This window comes from Notolabrus celidotus, chromosome 11 (assembly GCF_009762535.1).
Source record: "Notolabrus celidotus isolate fNotCel1 chromosome 11, fNotCel1.pri, whole genome shotgun sequence".
Classification (NCBI taxonomy): domain Eukaryota; kingdom Metazoa; phylum Chordata; class Actinopteri; order Labriformes; family Labridae; genus Notolabrus; species Notolabrus celidotus.
This window is the reverse complement of record NC_048282.1, coordinates 18,251,171-18,268,389: the sequence shown is the minus strand read 5'-3', so window position 1 is coordinate 18,268,389 and position 17,219 is coordinate 18,251,171. Positions and strand designations below refer to the sequence as shown.

General features: G+C 41.9%; 1 protein-coding gene across 2 annotated transcripts; it reads left to right on the top strand.

Moving 5' to 3' along the window:
- Positions 1-1,240: 1,240 nt before the first annotated feature.
- rnd1b (Rho family GTPase 1b) lies at positions 1,241-17,219 on the top strand. Of its 2 annotated transcripts, XM_034696799.1 has the most exons (7): positions 1,241-1,275; positions 3,815-3,917; positions 6,134-6,284; positions 6,794-6,881; positions 13,256-13,365; positions 13,537-13,671; positions 14,259-17,219. In XM_034696799.1, the coding sequence occupies exons 3-7, from the start codon at positions 6,165-6,167 to the stop codon at positions 14,502-14,504; spliced, it is 699 nt and encodes a 232-aa protein (XP_034552690.1). In that variant the 5' UTR covers positions 1,241-1,275; positions 3,815-3,917; positions 6,134-6,164; the 3' UTR covers positions 14,505-17,219. The 2 variants fall into 2 exon arrangements, with proteins under 2 accessions (XP_034552690.1, XP_034552688.1); XM_034696797.1 differs by lacking the exons at positions 1,241-1,275; positions 3,815-3,917 and having other exon boundaries at positions 5,893-6,284.

The window sequence follows — 17,219 nt, the reverse complement described above, 5'->3', positions numbered from 1 at the left end:
GAAGAAATCCCTGGCAGCACCTCTGCCAACATCACATCCCTACAGCACACCAAAATACACATTTCACTTACCCTAACATGACAAAGGTCCTGCAGGTTGGTACAATTTACAGCAGAGCAGATCTGGTGTTGACTTAAAGCAGACACACAGTTCAATGACACTTGGGTCAGTGTTGCATTTTTTTCTCACTGTTCCTCCTTTACTTCTGTCCAATTCTTTATTATGGGTTTGATACAGCAGATTCCCCTGTACGTAAGATTAATGTTAACACAACTGCAAACATTCCTATTTAAAGGGATACTTAAGTTTTTTTGAAGTGGGGTCGTATGAGTTACATTACGCTAGTGCTCCTGCTAGCTAAAATGAGTGCCGGTGAGCTCTTCCTCTTTAATGAGAAAATTCCCAGATGACCGACAGGGAAGCTAGGTTATTTTCTCTGCGGACGGGGCCTCCTATTTCACGTAATTTCGCCAAAGTTAAGAAAATATGGTCCAGGCACTCATCACGGTGCAAATGCTTGGACCAGTAGAAAAAATTGGAGCTATTCAGTTTGTACATACTTGTCTTTATCCCGGTTGTTCAAACAAACAAACCTCCTGCAAGGCAGGGAACTCTGGGTGATGAGTGATGCAGACTGGAGCCGTATGTGAGCCGCTGGTATCCTCCAAGCGTGCCGGATACGGCCCTGGTGGTGAGGCTTTCAGCAGTGTGACTGCCCCCTGGTGGCTGGCTGCAGTATAGGTCAAAAAATCCGTCTCCCCCATTCATTTGAATGGGGGAGCAGTCAAACTTTAAAAAATAAATACAGGTCGTACAAATGTTTCTCACATCCGTATGCTGTGGTTAAATGTAGTTAGTATTTGACTGTTTTGTGTTCAAGGCCTCTTTTTTCTGAAAAGTTTCTTTTTCGTTAGTTATTAGAGTTTAAAAAACGGGGTTTTACTTCCGGGTTTCCTTTGATTCACAGCCGCCGTAGAACGAAACTTCAAAGGGCACACAGCGTCTTGTGACGTTACGCTGTAGGGCGGAGCTTATTACAAAGGCTTCACAGGCTCTGGCTGCACAATGGCTGCGCCCAGGAGAGGGATTTTTTGGCTTCAGAACTGTACAACGGGAAGAGGCAGAGCAACGCTGTCCATTTTTATTTACAGTCTATGGTATCCTCTGATTCAGAAAGGTCCTGAAGTATTGTTGTCACTAAGTCCCACTCCTGATAGCAGAAGCTCTCTGGGTTTTTTTGGCATGGGCTCATAGTTTACACACCGGCACCACCAGGTAACGTGGGATCTCTCCTGCTCACTCATTAGCACAGAATTTTCTCCCCTCTTTTCTTCAGTAGGTTGGGTCTGCATCTGGAGTTCTTCCTCTGTGAACTCTGGTTCATAGAGAAATCCTCTCGTGTCCACAGTAAACGGCATGTCATCATCGCTGTTAGAATCACTCATTTTTGCAGTTTGTAGTTTTTGATCCTAAAAGTGTAGGCAGATCCAAACAGCTGATCGGCATGTATCCGTGCTCATGCAGCGGAAGAACACCGGTCTGCGAGGTGTGTCGGAAAATAGTGCCAAAACAAAGGGGGTTTAAAATGGCAAACTGAATAGCTCCCATTTTTTCTGCTGGTTCATGCATTTGCACCGTGATGAGTGCCTGGACCATATTTTCTCAACTTTAGTGAAATTATGCGAAATTGCTGCTTTAAGTGAAAGCCTGAATATCACATAAGAAAGTCATGTTAGAAACCCCGTGTTACAACACCATCTGCTGATGAGTTTGAGGAAGGCTAATAAAGAAGTCTCACGTTTCTCACCGTCTGAGTGTCTTGTGAAAAAGTCGTTGACTCTGCTTTTTATCTGTTTTCCTGAGGCTGTGTGTAGACTGGTGTTACAGTTTTAGTGATAATTACCAACACTGTCACAAAATATATGGAGGTGTGATTTTAGGTGACAGTGCTTACCCTGCCAGCTAATATCCATCCTCCCCCTCTCTGTGTCCTCCACGGCCTTGTCCTTCTCATCCTCTGGTATCAGCCATATTGGAAGGTGTCACTCTACTCCTAATGATTATTCACATCCACCTGTCTCTCTCTGTCCCATCAGGGCAGCACTGCAGTGGTTACACAGGCATTCATGTATGCATTGCAGCTACTGTTACAGGGTTAGACAGAGTTCATAGTCTGAAACTTTTCTTCTGCACTGTTTCTTTCTGTCCCCCTGAGTTCAGGGTGTTTTAATGCATTACAAAAGATGACCCAATCTGAAATCTTAGCATACTTTTACACTCTATAAATCCCCAACCCAAAACACTAAGCTAACATCACTAGCAGCAGCCCAGCTAACCTTAATTCCTACCACATAAGAATCCAATAAAGTCTTTAATAAAACTGGAATTACTTTATTTAGCATTTTTACTTGTTTAATCACTGTGCCTGTTTGTACTGGAGAGATGCCTCACCGGAAAAGCTAAGCTAACATCACTAGCAGAAGCTCAGCTCAGAGCCAAGCGGCAACCTCCGGTCTAAAAATATGAGTCCAATGCGAAAGTGCTAAAAACTGTAGTTCATCGAGGATCCACTTGAGGCTGGCTCCGGAAGTACCGGAAACCACATACACACAAATTCAAAAAAGCTGATCTTTACAGAAATGAACATGTTTTACAGCCTGGTACAAAAAACGAGTGTAGACTGGATAGCTAATTTCCCGATGTGCTCACACTGTACGGGGGGTGGATTTTTTTCTAACGCTGCAATTTTGACGATATTGAGATTATGAGTCTTCCAATGAGAGGCAAAGCTGACTTGATTGACAGGCTGGAACACTGAAGCTGTTGGGTAGGAGGCTCAAAGCCCGCCTCTTTACGTCACAATCGCTCGACAGCAGCAATATGGCTGCCACCGCGATTGGCCTCAAAACAGCGCTTCAGAAACAGATGGGTGATGTCACGGATCCTACGTCCATATTTTATACAGTCTATGCTCACAGCCTTTAAATTCTTACAAAAGGGCATCAAAACACTTACTTTGATGAAAAAAACTTGAGTTTGAGGGTTTTAATCACTTGACTCTATTTGCAGTGGAGGATCACTCTTTGGAAACCCCGAAGGAACCCAAACCTGAAAAACCTGAGCTACCAGTGAGCTCTGGCTCAGCTCACAGCATCTATAACCCTGTCTGTGAGCATCACTTTGAAACACAGATTTTTACCTTTAAACTTTCAGCTTGATTCAATGTTTTACTTGTTCTAATTACCTGGTCTGTTTGGTTTTGGAAAGAAGGAGACCACAACGGATGATTCAGATCCCTGCTAAAACCTTATGAATAATGAACCTTGAAGGAACTCAAACTTTATGAACTGGGCAGATGTCCTTAGTGTGTTGCCCCTGCTGGTGCCCTTCTTTCTGTTTTGAAAAACACTTTGTTTTTGTTTTTTGTAAAGATTTTTTTATCTGCATTTAGGGAATTTTAGGTCTTGGAATATGAAAAGGTTGACTGCAATTTACATCTATACCTTCAGTGACAAAGAAACACAAAATTGATAACTTTAACTTTTTAAAACTTGTAAAAACTTAAAGGCAACACTCATTCATTGTCATAAAGATAATACTGTCAAATAGATACTCACTGTTATCCATGTAGAATTTTGCTGTATGATTTGCAATGTGATGCACTCTTGACTATGACCAATAGAACATAACAACATATATTTAAAAAAGCATAAAAAAAACAAAAGGTCCCATGAATAGAGATACAAGTGCACTTGTTCAAATGTTCTTATCTAAAAAATGAAATGCTAACAGGAATTCTCTTCTCAACCTTCAGACACATCCCCCTCCATTGGAGCTATGTATGATGACAACAAGACATAGTGGGCTGTAAAACACAGACAGATCTCCGCATGGGGGAAGAATGATACGGGCTGTTGGTGAGCTAAAGCAAATTGCTTTGACCTACTGGGGCAAATACTGAGACGACTCTGATTGGAAACAGTAAATAAATTAACCAGTATGCTGCTAGACACAGGGGGAAGGAGGCTAATTGACTTTAATCATTTAATTCTTCTTTTCCTAACAATGAGATGCTATTTCCATACAGTAATGACCTTCAGGGTGTGAAAACCAGTGCCTGAGAGTCTCAAGAGGTCTCACCAGCACTAGTAAGAGGAAAGAACTGTGACATGACCCTGTGGGTAGTTGATTTGGTCACCTATCAGAGGCCTCACACCATGCCACTAAGTGTCACCATGGTGGGGTTATACTGGGAGTCACAGTGACACAGGTCAGACTGCTTATTGACTATATTCACATAGCAATCATTTTCCCCTGATGTCAGGCTTTATGTGGGAGCACAAGGGCTGTTTTAATGTTGTAGCCTACTGTTTTATTCTGGGTTGCAAGTCAAATAAAATGAGCTAATCTTACCTATATGAAATAAAGATATTATTAGTTTGGTATTGTTACGTGATACAACAGGAAAGGTGTGAAGCCCCTGAAGTCCCCAACATATATTTTTTCTAATATCATGTTATATTAGGTTGTTAATTTTTGCGCACAAGATAGTAACTTTCTTGGAACATGCTATTATTCACATTGCACAAGATAATTATATAATGCACATACGTTATTGTCTTGTGGAAACAAGTTAATAATCTTGTGGATACAATATAACTATCTTATGTGAACAAAATAATTGTGCACACGATATAAAAAATATTTTTGGGGGCTCTGTAGAAAGGTGTCATTTCAGTTCTCACACATTGGGTGTCTTGTAAATAACGTTGTAGCTACCATAGTGTTAAGTAGCATAATGTTTGCTATAGGGAGGGGTTCAATGCTTGCATTAACTGACAGGTTATCAAACATTTTGTCTAACGTTGACATATGGCCTAAGATCCCAAAACTATGTAAACTACTGTCTAACTATTGACTTTTAAAACACTTTACAAGCACAAAACACAAAACATTTTTTTAACAGCACTTGAGCTTCCCACCCTTAGTTTTGGGCTGCATCAGAGGAAAATGTTAGCGGTGTGATTATCGTAAACAGCTCAGACAAAAATCACAGAAACAGTCCTTAATGCTTATATTTCGTTCTAGGGTGGGATAAATGACTGATATCAGTAATATGATATATTAGTGTGTGTGTGTGTGTGTGTGTGTGTGTGTGTGTGTGTGTGTGTGTGTGTGTGTTGGTTTCTCCCCTCCCTTCTTACTTGATTTTATTTTACTTTATTTTATTTTTTATATTTGTTTAATCTTGATCCTTTTAGGGAGCCTTTTTAATATCTGGCAAGGGACTATGGATGTAAACTAGCCTTTTGGCTAAATCTGGCATATTTACAGAAGTGTTGATTAATATGCATGGTCCTTTTAAATGAAAAATAAATAAATCAAATAAAAAGTCACCCAGCTATAGTTCTTGATCAGCACTGAAAAAAACTTTTGATTCCTTGAAAGACAATGACATAGACTCCAACATACATCCAAATCAGACTGTTGCTCAAAGGTCAAAAAAAGAGTGGCTGAGTTGTTTGGCTAACAATTTGTTACTTTTGTAACGCAGATGAAAGGTATCTAATTATTCCTCTGTTGATTTGTCTATCAGCCCTATTGTTCTCAGCCAGTGGTACGCTTTTGATCCCGCCAGTCAAGTCAATCTAATCAATCAATCAGGTGACAGCTCCCACAGGTGACAACATTGGAGTCTGTGGTGACAGACTGCCTCCAAATCTCATGTTAAAACATGTAAAATAACATTAAACTTGCTCATAATAAAACGTTGCTTATAATTTGCTGCATAAATATTTGCTAACATAAATACATACGCCTATAATCTTATCAGTGTTATCTGTAACTGAACAAAATCTCAGCTTATAACGCAGCTGTTCTCTCATCCTTGACAAAACAACGTGTTCCTGCTCTCTGGGAACATCTCTGAGCGCAGTGAGGGGATGTTAGAAAGCCTGTGGAATGGAGAGCTCTGATTGGCTGCTGCTCTCCTGTATAAAGAGCCGCAGTGGCAAATTCAATCAGATCATAGCGAGCTTCCACAGACAAGCCACATAACCGGACGATCCGCCACACTGGGACAAAATCTGAGCTTTTCTTCTGCTTCTGCTCGACATTTTCTTGCACAACACAGAGGAAATAACCGGAGACTTATCTCTAACATCATGAAGGAAAGGAGGAATACACAGCCGCTGGTGGTGAGATGTAAACTGGTGCTCGTGGGAGACGTTCAATGCGGTAAAACGGCGATGTTGCAAGTGCTGGCGAAGGATTGTTATCCAGAGGTGAGCTTTAATTAAGATTATGTTATTAAAAAAAGTAAACCACATATTAAATCTGTTGTGTTGTGTTAGTGATACATTTAAATTCTGTGAAGGGATTCAATGCGGCTGTGAAAAATATCTGCGTCTGCTGCGGAGTCACAGTTTGCTTGCGCATTTTCCTCCAATGTTCAGCTCTTGGTTTATATAAGATGTATTTACCGTAATATTTTTAAGTGCATCAGCTATCTGAATAAAAGCAGTAAAATTACTGATTTCTGATAGCTCATGTTGTAGACTATCTATCGATCGGTGCTGCATATTTCCTGCAGCAGCATCATGTGATTGATTGATCCGAAATTCCTTCAAATTTAGAGAATTATTATTCGGCTCATTATTTAATCCCCCTCACCCCCCTTTTTTTTAGTGTTGCAACATTTATCCGACTAAATTACATTACCTGCAGCTGACTGACTGACTGACAGACTGACACCTCCCCACTAATGGCACCATGTTGCTAATTGCTCCCACAGACCTACGTGCCCACAGTGTTTGAAAACTACACAGCATGTCTGGAGCTGGAGGAGCAGCGCGTGGAGCTCAGTCTATGGGATACTTCAGGTAAATTGATTATCACCTTGGTCTCTGTCCGTCCGTCTGTCTGTCTGTCTGTCTGTTTGGCCTATCATGGCCTGCAAACTCTGCCTGCAGCACTGGAGGAGGCTGGGATATTAGGCAATGTGCTGTGAATGTAATGAGTGTCTGTCTGTGCAGAAAGGGGAGCTGCAACAAGAATTTCTGCCCAGATACTCCGCTTTAAAGGGCAAGAATTGTAATCTGCATGACATAAGGTGAAAGTCATGTAATTTTTTAATGCAAAGACACAGTAAATGCACACTTGTTGCATTGCAGTCTGGCTAAATATTTTATTCTCTGATTCGGACACAAAGTGTAATCTTATATAACATCATTGCGCTTGGCAGGTTGAATCACTGGCTCATACACGTGTTTATTTCTGTGTCTAATGTGTTTCAGTGGAAACTGGGCAGAAAGAGTGATTATTCTGCTTCACTCGCTCTTATTGCTGACTTTGTGCATCATATGTTCATTTACACTAAGCGTGAAAAACAGGGTCAATGTGTCACTGTGCATCTCCACGGGGGATCTGCTGCTTAGAGAGTTGACCTGGATATTGTGTACACGCGTCTGCAGCACCTGTTTGATTCCCTTCATGCTCACTGCACAATGGTTTCCCTCTCCCTCTCGACACACTTGTGCTGTGTGTATCTGTGTCCTCATTGGGTCATACGTGTCTGTGAACAACAAATCCTTTATGTAACAGACCCACTTGTATGAGATGATTCAGTATACACTGTGTTCACAGATATTTTCGGCCCTATTACAAAAGCGGAAACAAAAAAAAGAGTGTAATTCCCTCCCCAGACCAAATCCTGCTCTTTAATCCCAGACTACGGACCTTTGCTTGGGTCAGCAGAAGTGGGCCTGGTTCAGGGGGTTGACGATGATGATGATGTTGAGTACATGGAGAGGACTCCTGTTGAGTAGTAAGGTTTTCTGGAGCAAACAGACAGGAGGCAGCTCAGATACACTGGTGACCTGCATTCCCCTCCATATGCTGCTCAGGGTCACCCACTAGGCGAGCATGATGCAGGGGATTAAGATTTTGAATAGGAGGACCACTGGGCAACCCTCTCCGACTGACCCACTCAGTTTGAGAACCTCATTCATTCTTCCTTTTCTGTCTTTCCTACTTTCCCTTTTCTTTCTTTCTTTCTTTCTTTCTTTCTTTCTTTCTTTCTTTCTTTCTTTCTTTCTTTCTTTCTTTCTTTCTTTCTTTCAATTCTCTCAATTGTTTCTGTTTGCTTTCTCTCTTTTTAATTGTTTTTTCTCTTCTTATTTTTTTAATTTCTATCTTCTTTCTTTTTATTTTACCTTCACTGTTTTTGTTTCTCTCTCTTAATTTTCTGCCTCATTCTTCCTTTTCTTTATTTTCTCCATCTTCCCCCTTTCTTTGCTATTCTTTCTTTTATCTCTCCTTATTTTGTCTCTCTTTTTCCCTCAGGTGTTTCTGCTCCTATTTTGTACCCCATCATTTGTTGTCTCAACTGTTTTGCTTCCCCTCGGTTGACCCTCTTTTGTCTCTTTCTCATTGCCGACTGACAAAGATTGCTCTGTTAGTTAATTTGCATTAGGGAACAACAGTCAAACTCAGTGACAGCCACAAACCATGCAGTGTACTGCTAACAGAATCAATTGAGTCAGAGTGACATCAAACAAAGTTATAAAGGATGTGGATGAATATGGTTTTGATGCTCACTTCCTTCTCTTTCTTTTGCAATTTGCTCTAATTGTGTGGAGTTGCGTCGCCCCAGCACTCAGAGAGGGTCTCCTCATTATCCCCACACCCCTCCATCGATTGGTCTGACCTCATCCTCGGCTCTTTCTCCTAGGACCCGTCATGGATTTACAGACCAAAATCAATCCACCAGTTTTAATCAGCCTGGTCTGATCGGATATTTGTGTGCGTGTATGCAAGTGTGTGTGTGTGTGTGTGTGTGTGTGTAGGTGTGTGCGTGTGTTCGTGTGTGTGTGTGTGTGTTTGTGTGTGTGTGTGTGTGTGTTTGTGGGGGGGGGGGGTAAAAGTGTCCAGTGACTGTTAGTCGTGTATGGTGAATAATGAAGCTCGTAAGTGAGTAATTTATTTCAGGCTGAGCGGTCTTGCTGATAAAGCCTTTGTGTTTAGAGGATGTTGTATCTATAATCATTCATTGTATGATTAATGAATGGGAGTGATTTGTAATGAAGCCACTGTCCATATAAGCCGATGAAGCAAACTGTAAAAGAGAAGAGCTTCGTTAATAGACAATAATAATATTAAGGGATTTTTAGCTGTCAGTCTTAACGGTCTTTTAGCTTTCAGTTTTTTGAGCTTCAGCTTGTTTTAGTGCTGAAAATAATAATACTTACACATAGACTGGTCAGTTGATCATTATAAAGTAAATAACATATTTCTGTGACCCTTGAAGCATCTTGAAAAGGGGAAAGTTGGTGTTTACAATTAAGTTGGATCGAAAAAAGTATTAGAGTTTATAACAATACTGTCTGCCAATACTGCCTACAGTGCTGTGTTGGGTATTAGTGAGTATTTTTTGGCCTTTTTGCCTTTATTTTTATAGGACAGCTGAAGAGAGACAGGAAATGTGGGGAGTAGAGAGCGGGGGAAGACATGCAGGAGATGGTCGAGCAGCCGGGGATCGAACCAGCGACCCCTGCCCCCTGTACCCCTGTACGTGGGGCGCTTAGACCGCTAGGCCACCAGCGCCCCTTATTTCACTATTTTATAATAACAAACTACAGCAGGGAGGTGCAAGCAGATGGTGTAATGTTGGTGCAAGTTAACATCATGTTGGTTGTCAGTATTATGTATTAACCATCATCAGCCACCCTGCGACCCCACATGGGATAACTAGTGAAAGATAATGGTTGGATGGATGGATGATTGGATGGATTATCAGCCAATATTCAAGTTAAGGTATCAGGATTGGTATCAGCAAAGGAAAATTTGTATCAGAGCATCTCTATTCAATGTAAAGTGATTTCAATGTATATTTATTATTTCAGGCCAGGTGAATCCCATGTTATCATAGTCAACCCTTCAACAGATTTTTACTTCTGAGAGTATTCTTTTGTAAAAGTAAGCACTTTAATTCAGTGAATGTCAAGTCTTGAGTTGAAATTTTTTAAATCTGTTGTTTGACTTCAAAATGCAGAGTGTGATCAGCTCTGACGGTGTCGAGTTACAGAGTGAAGCTTGTTAACAGCTCAGACGTGGTGATGTTCAGGAGCAGAGACACGGCCTCTCGCTCCCTGCGGTGGTCTTAAACTGTGATTCTGACCAGCTCTGGCATGTGAAACCCTGGAATAACCATCTGACGCAATGTAGTGTTTTTTTATTTTGAGTTTTTTTTTTGGTCCTGGATGTGAAATCCGTAGTTATCATCTGCAGCAGCAGCAGCAGCATCTCCCAGCTGGCTGAGCGTGGGCGGAGGGGCTTGGCTACTCTCATCCCCAAATCTGTGAGTCATACCATCAGCGGATCATTAATCTGTCTGACCCCTGTGTTCTCACTGTAGGAGAGGAGTGTGCTAATGATGAGGATAGGCTCTGTCATTCTGTTGATTTAGCATGCAGAAAAACAAAAATACACAAGCAGAAAAGTGCCCCCCCTCCCCCACCTGTGCACTCCAACACAAACCTGTCATCCTGGACTGTGAAGCCTACTTCTGCTCTGGCCCACTTTCCATTTCGACACTTAGCTCTGGGCATCGCACCATCAAGACGGATGGAGTCGAGCTCAGCCGCAGGAATTCGGTTATGCGTTTTTCTTTCTCTCCATGTTTCATGCCTCAGAAACTCTCCATCTGTCGTAGATGCATGCTGTTGAGAAAAAGGAAGAGAGGGAACATTGGGAGCATGCTCAGGCTCTGCGTGTGCATTGATCTGTCTATCTAAGGCAGTCTTCGGGTTGCTGCATTAAAGAAGAGGAGGGGAAGAGACTGGTGCTCTGTGATATCAGACTGCAGGGGGTGAAGGATTAATGGCACAGGAGGGCTCTTTGTGATCTTCCTCTGTAGGCTACACCCCTGCTTTCCCTCCCCTCTTTTTTACTGGCTTTTTCGAGCCACAATGGAAAAAAGCTATTTCTTCCAGGATTAGAATCTGGCTCCTGGAGTGTTAGGAGAGTGTTTCCAGGTCTGCTGCAATACCCAAACAGCATGCTTTGGAGCTTTAAAAAACTAATATTTACACACTCATATCAGTTTTTCATTCATCCCCTTTGAAGAAAGCAGAAATATGCCGACTGAATCATATATTATTTGTCCAGTGTGAAAGAAATAATCGATCACAGTGGGGGTATGTCTAAAAAGCATCTTAGACATCCCCTCCATCTCAGTCCCCAGTGGCAGGGTAACTAATTTGTCTGCTTTAATTGCAAAGGCTCAGGGACCCCTGTGTGCATCTCTCCATTGATTTCTGCATTTAAATCAGAGGCCATTTAATGCAGAATCACACCCAGTTTCCTCGGCTGTGTGATAGCCTTGTGTGGGAGATTGAGAAGACTTATAGATCGCCTTGCCTCTGACTCTCTCCTGTGAGATCCCTCAGAGTCACCACCTCACACACACATAATCTCACAAACACACACAGACACACACACACACAGGCTCATCATCCAAGCTGTGCTAATTGTCCTGGTTCTAATGTGTGTCAATTTTCACAGTCTGCAACGTTGTTTCACAGATGAGTGTGGCTTTTCTACTCCAGCCCTAAAGGTGTTAGACCAATAGTGGAATTTGCATTTTTTATGTGGCAACGTCTGCCCCGGTTGTAGAAACAGCTCTAGCGAATTATCTTTCATCAGAATGTTTCGCTACATTTGGTATTTAGGAGTAGAACAAAGGTTTATTTTTGCCCAAAAGCACAGTTTTAACACAACAAGCATGTCCCTTTTGTTTCTACACCAGGATGTTTACTTTCCACAGGATATTTAGCTCAGAGGAATTTCATCACAGCTCGTCATTATTCCACTCACAGCGCCCGGCAGCTGGTAAATTCAGTTTTACCCTTTGATAATGTGGAAAATCATGAAGTATTCATGAAACTAGTCTGCATATGCACACATCCATGTTTGTGTGTGCCTCTTCTTATGTTGTCTTCTTATGCATTGTTTTCCTTGCTGTAAATCAATTACCATGCTTGTGTAATATCTAATGAGTGATTACTCTGTCTTTGTTATCTGAAGCTATAAGAGGAACACTGAATCCCTCCTGGGACTCACACAGAGCCCAAAGTAAACATGTTAATCCCATTGAGTTGCTCCTCTTCTCATCTCAGCACAGATTGGCTGCACCTCTGGCTGCTGCCAAATTTAAATAGTGTGTTTGTGTGTCATTAGGTGTGCTGTTGGCATGTGTGAATGTGTGTGACGGGTGTTTGTCTGTGGCAGAGCAGAGGAATGTCCCCAGCAGTAGGTGGGCGGGCGGTGTGCGGTGTAAAATGATTGATTGGCAGTTAAGGCGAGCCTTTATGGAGAGGTGGGAGGAATGGCTGATTTAGATGGTGGATTCCTCGCCTGTTGCTGTGGTAACAGGGGGACTGGAGGTATTGCGCGCCTACCAGAGGATTTTTTTGGGGGGTGGGCGGTTTACTTAAGGATTCTGAGCATGAGTGGGAGCGTCTGCCTGCCCCCAGCCCCATCGTTTCACTTGCGTAATCTACTGCAAGAGGAGATCAATGAGGATTTAGAGCTTGATTATCATCTTTTCTCAATCTGAAATGCAGGCAGAGGATGGAAGAGCAGGGAAGGAGCAGTTTCAGGGACAGAGCGGTGAGGCCCAGCGAGAGAAGTGATGCCGATTGCTAATAATCCCTGCAGCTGTACTCTCTCGCTCTGCCTCTGCCTCTCTGCTGCGCATCACACTTTTTGCTCTGACCCACTGTCCTCTGCTACAGCAATGAAACGATCTCTCTTTAACACATTTTCTAATTGATCATCTGATCCAATCATGACATCATAAAAAAAATGAAGCTTATACTATTGTACCTCTCCTCTGATATAATGATTAGCCTTGAAATGAGCATGTGCAGGCATGACCATGGAAGTTCTTCTTTCATTCATTCATTTCACATACATGGATTTGAGTTCATGAGAATATTCTAACATGTCAGTATTTCAGTCTGAAGATAGAAAAGGGTAATTTCCATAATTTTCTTAATGGATTCATCGCAAGACCACTCTAAAACATATTACTTACATAACAGCAGCATACACGTGTTCTTCTTCGAGCTACTGTCGTCATGGGGCTTGAATAAGTTTGTGATGGCACATGAAATGAGAGATGACTTAATGTGTTTTCAAAGTGAAATATTGTGTTTTATCTGCATTAATGATTATTTCTTCTTTCCTTTCTAAGGTTCCCCCTACTATGACAACGTGAGGCCCCTATGTTACAGTGATTCAGATGCAGTTTTGTTATGTTTTGACATCAGTCGCCCAGACACTGTGGACAGCAGTCTGAAGAAGGTAAATCATTTCCAGACATAATTCACTGTTACATCTCAGTAGCTTCTGAAAATACAGCTTGTTGTCATTAAAGTGTACTGAAAGACAGAGCTATTTATATATAAAGGTTATTTTTAACTGTATAATCTGAAAAACTGAAGTGATCAACTTATTTCCCTTTTATCTCCACAGTGGAAAACTGAGATTTTGGACTTCTGTCCGAGCACACGTATTCTTCTGATAGGCTGTAAAACCGACCTGCGCACAGATGTTTGCACGCTGATGGAGCTGTCCAATCAGAAACAGACTCCCATGACATATGAGCAGGTAAGACCAAGAAACAATGTAGGATTAGATAAACTGAAACATGTATGACAGCCACACTTAAATTCTGTAGTTGTTAAGAATTTCAAAGAATAGAAAAGGTTTCTGAATTAATGAGTAGTTAGGCAAGCAGAGAGAGTGGAGCCACACAGTTTTTTGACCTCTCTCTCGCTCTCTTTTATTCTTTTTGGATTTTGTGGATACAAACTTGGAAAACGTACACCGTTCTGTACTGTTTTATTATTGTTGCTGAAGTAAACAGTTGAACCTGTCATTGAGTTGTCCAGTGGATTTTTTTAGGAGAGTTTAAGGCGTCAAAACTACAGCTTCTTTCAGTGGAACACACAGACCTTTTTGGAGCAAATATGATAACATGTTGTTATCAATATCAATAACTTATATTCGATACATGAGGAACTCATGAAGTTTATAATTAGTAAAGTATTGTCATGATTGCTCCCTCACTTATCATTTCACAGCTGTTTCATGAGCTCAGAGAGACATTTCCTGCACTATGTAGTGACCCTGGTGTAAATAGAAACAATAAAAATGTGTAATAAGCAGCATTCTCATTGCTCCATGTATTGCAGGGCTCTGCCATGGCCAAGCAGCTGGGAGCAGAAGCTTACCTGGAGTGCTCAGCGTTCACCTCTGAGAAAAGCATCCACAGCGTGTTCCGCACCGCAGCAATGGCCTGCATCAACAAGCTGCAGCCCCTCCCCAAATCCAGCCCCACCCGCCGCCTCTCCAAAAGACTCCTACACCTGCCCAGCAAGTCCGATTTGCTCTCCTCCACCTTCAAGAAGGAGAAGGCCAAAAGCTGCTCGGTCATGTGAGTGGAGACCTCGGGGGTCACAGTCATCACATGCAACCCCAAGCCCCCCTGCCTCTTTGGTCTCGGGGAAGGGGGGGTGGGCACGATGGTTTTATCAGGGCTTCCTGCTGGATCCTTCCCTCACCCCCCCAGAAACCAAACACCCCTCAGAAGAGGTGGACACCTCGCTGTCCACTTACTCCTGAACCTTTTAGCGCACATCCATCCTTTTCCACCACTGTATCTTGCTTTAAAACAATATCAGTCAAGGTTTGATCATGGAGCTGTCATTATTTCACCTGTAAACAGTATGCAACTACAGCGGTGTTACATCTGTCTGATTTTAATATCTCTAGGCACATGTTGATTTTGTCCAATTGGAAATGTGCAACGTGTGACGTTTAATCTTGTGATGTAAATGCCTCTCAGACGATTCAATGGATATTTTTCTAAATACAAAAATATATCTAGCATGAAACTGTCAGGAATGATCAAATTCCTGTAAATCCCTCTTTAGGCGTGAAATAGCTTGTAACTGGCGTCCCCATTTAGGTGTGTGAGAGCACAGAGATGTAGAGGGAGTACAGAGGGACGGAGCACAGTGAAAGCTATTACCCAGAGAGCTGTTCTCATTGTCTCAGTGCTGATGAGAGCAGGGATAAGAGCTGTGAGCACAGGCTGCTGTGCAGACAGACAGCAGTCTAGACTATTTCAACCTGCATGCATTGTTGATGCACGGTTGTGTAGCTCTGCACAGCGTAGCTCCACCGAAAAGTGGAGGCGGCTGAAGAGGTTCAGTGTGTAAAAAATGAAATGAGGACAAACTGAACATAAAGGGAAGTTTATTCAGGCTTCCGGTGTCTCTGCTGTCACAGCAGAGTCTATTTTAAAATGCTATTTTGGTGAAGGGACAGACACACTTGAATAGATGAGAAGAGATGCTATTGTTGTGTCCAGAAGCAGAAAGACAAACAGCTCCAAGCCATGAGCTGTCGAAGGTTTTTTATGAATCTGTGGCTGGTAATCAGTCAAAGTGTTAATAGGCATATTTAAAAGCATAGGATTACACCTACTCAAGTCTGGCCGACCGCTAATGGGAAAATCTGGCTCGTTGTTTAAAGTATTCTAATAGGATAAAAGGATTTGTAGCATTGTATTGTTGAGTTTTCAACAATTTTTCAAATGGTATGCAGTTCTGAAAAATGCCTTTCATATCATGTTCCCAGAAGTCATTGACTTTTGACTTTTATAATCTGCCTGAGGATTTCTCTCATTCGCAACAATCTGATGTAGCATTCCCAACCTCACTCTCTTCTTCCAAGACGACTGAAGTCTTTGTGTCGGGTACTCTTGTTAATCCATCAACCTCCAATACGAAGCACTTACTGTAGGTTACTATGAATAGCGAGCAAAAACTGGTCCCTTTTCCCGAGCTTAAATCTTTGGCTTGATGGTTACGTGCGTGTGCAGCATCGATCTCTGTGCTTCGAACCATAAAGCAATAATGATTTAAATGCTTGTGATGCAAAGGTAACCTGTGCGGCAATAAAGATGCAGCTTTGTGAAAACTGTCACGCTAAAGTGCTTCATTGACATCAAACCATCTCTGCTGTACAAAGAGGCTGCTTATATGTGTTTGCCCCTCTTCCCTATCCCGTATAAGTAGCAACTGGACAAGAAACAAACCAATGAAGTCGTGGAATAGATCAGAGTGTGTGCATAGGAGGGAACAATGCTCTTTGAGTTGGTGATGCTAAACTTTGCTGTCAGTTTTACACAATCATGATAGAGCTGAGGCAGTAGGACTTCAATGAGCTGCTCGTGTGAGTTCACAGAGCAGTACGTGCTTTTAAATTAGAAATCGACAAAGAAACCTGCAAAAGCCTAACAATCATGTTGTTCAAAAAGGGCTAGTGTGTAGAAAACTAAAAATGTGGGACTAAAGAGAAAAATAATTCAAATGCACAGGCTGGCCCTGTCCAAAGTAAGCTATTTTTCCATTATTTGTATTTTCTTTTGTAAATGTGTTTTTCTTTTGATTTTGCCTGTTTGTTGGTATTTTAAAGCATGATGTGAGTCTCCATTTTGTCTTGGAAATCTCTTCCTCTGAGATGGTCGTAGCGTCTTTATGCAGCTGTGGACTGACCCTGGTAGTCGGTAAAAGGGATGATTTGCACAAAAGCTTCCAGTTCATGGTCACACACCAACATTCCCCGGCATCGCCTAGCAACAATCCAGCGTAGAAAACAGAGACGGGCGATGGGGTTGGTTGTTTGGACAGAGAGGGTTGGCTCACATGCAGACATCCCTCCTCATGCATTACTACACAGTCAGTTATGCATTTATTGCCAGGCTTGTTTGTTGATATTTTGACTTTGTGTTGGGAGCTGATGCCTTCTGAAAACGATACAGATGTGAGGCCATGTCAGTTATTATGCAGCCTTTGTGTTGTAGTCAGTGTGTGGTACAATGGTGCAGTCAAACTCCTAAGCATGTCCTATTGAAGATGTATGATTGTACATACTGTCTCCTGTTTTATAATCATTGTAAGACATCTGCCAGGATGTCACATGAAATATTGTTGTTGATGTGAATATTTATTTTGCCTCTTTTTTTTTTTTGATTGACATGTACATTTGTTGAAAATCTATTTTCGAAACTGGAAATCTTTTTTTCAATTTTATTCTGTTGTTGTTTTTGCTGTGATGAATAAAGCTTGCCCTGTCTGGCACCCTTG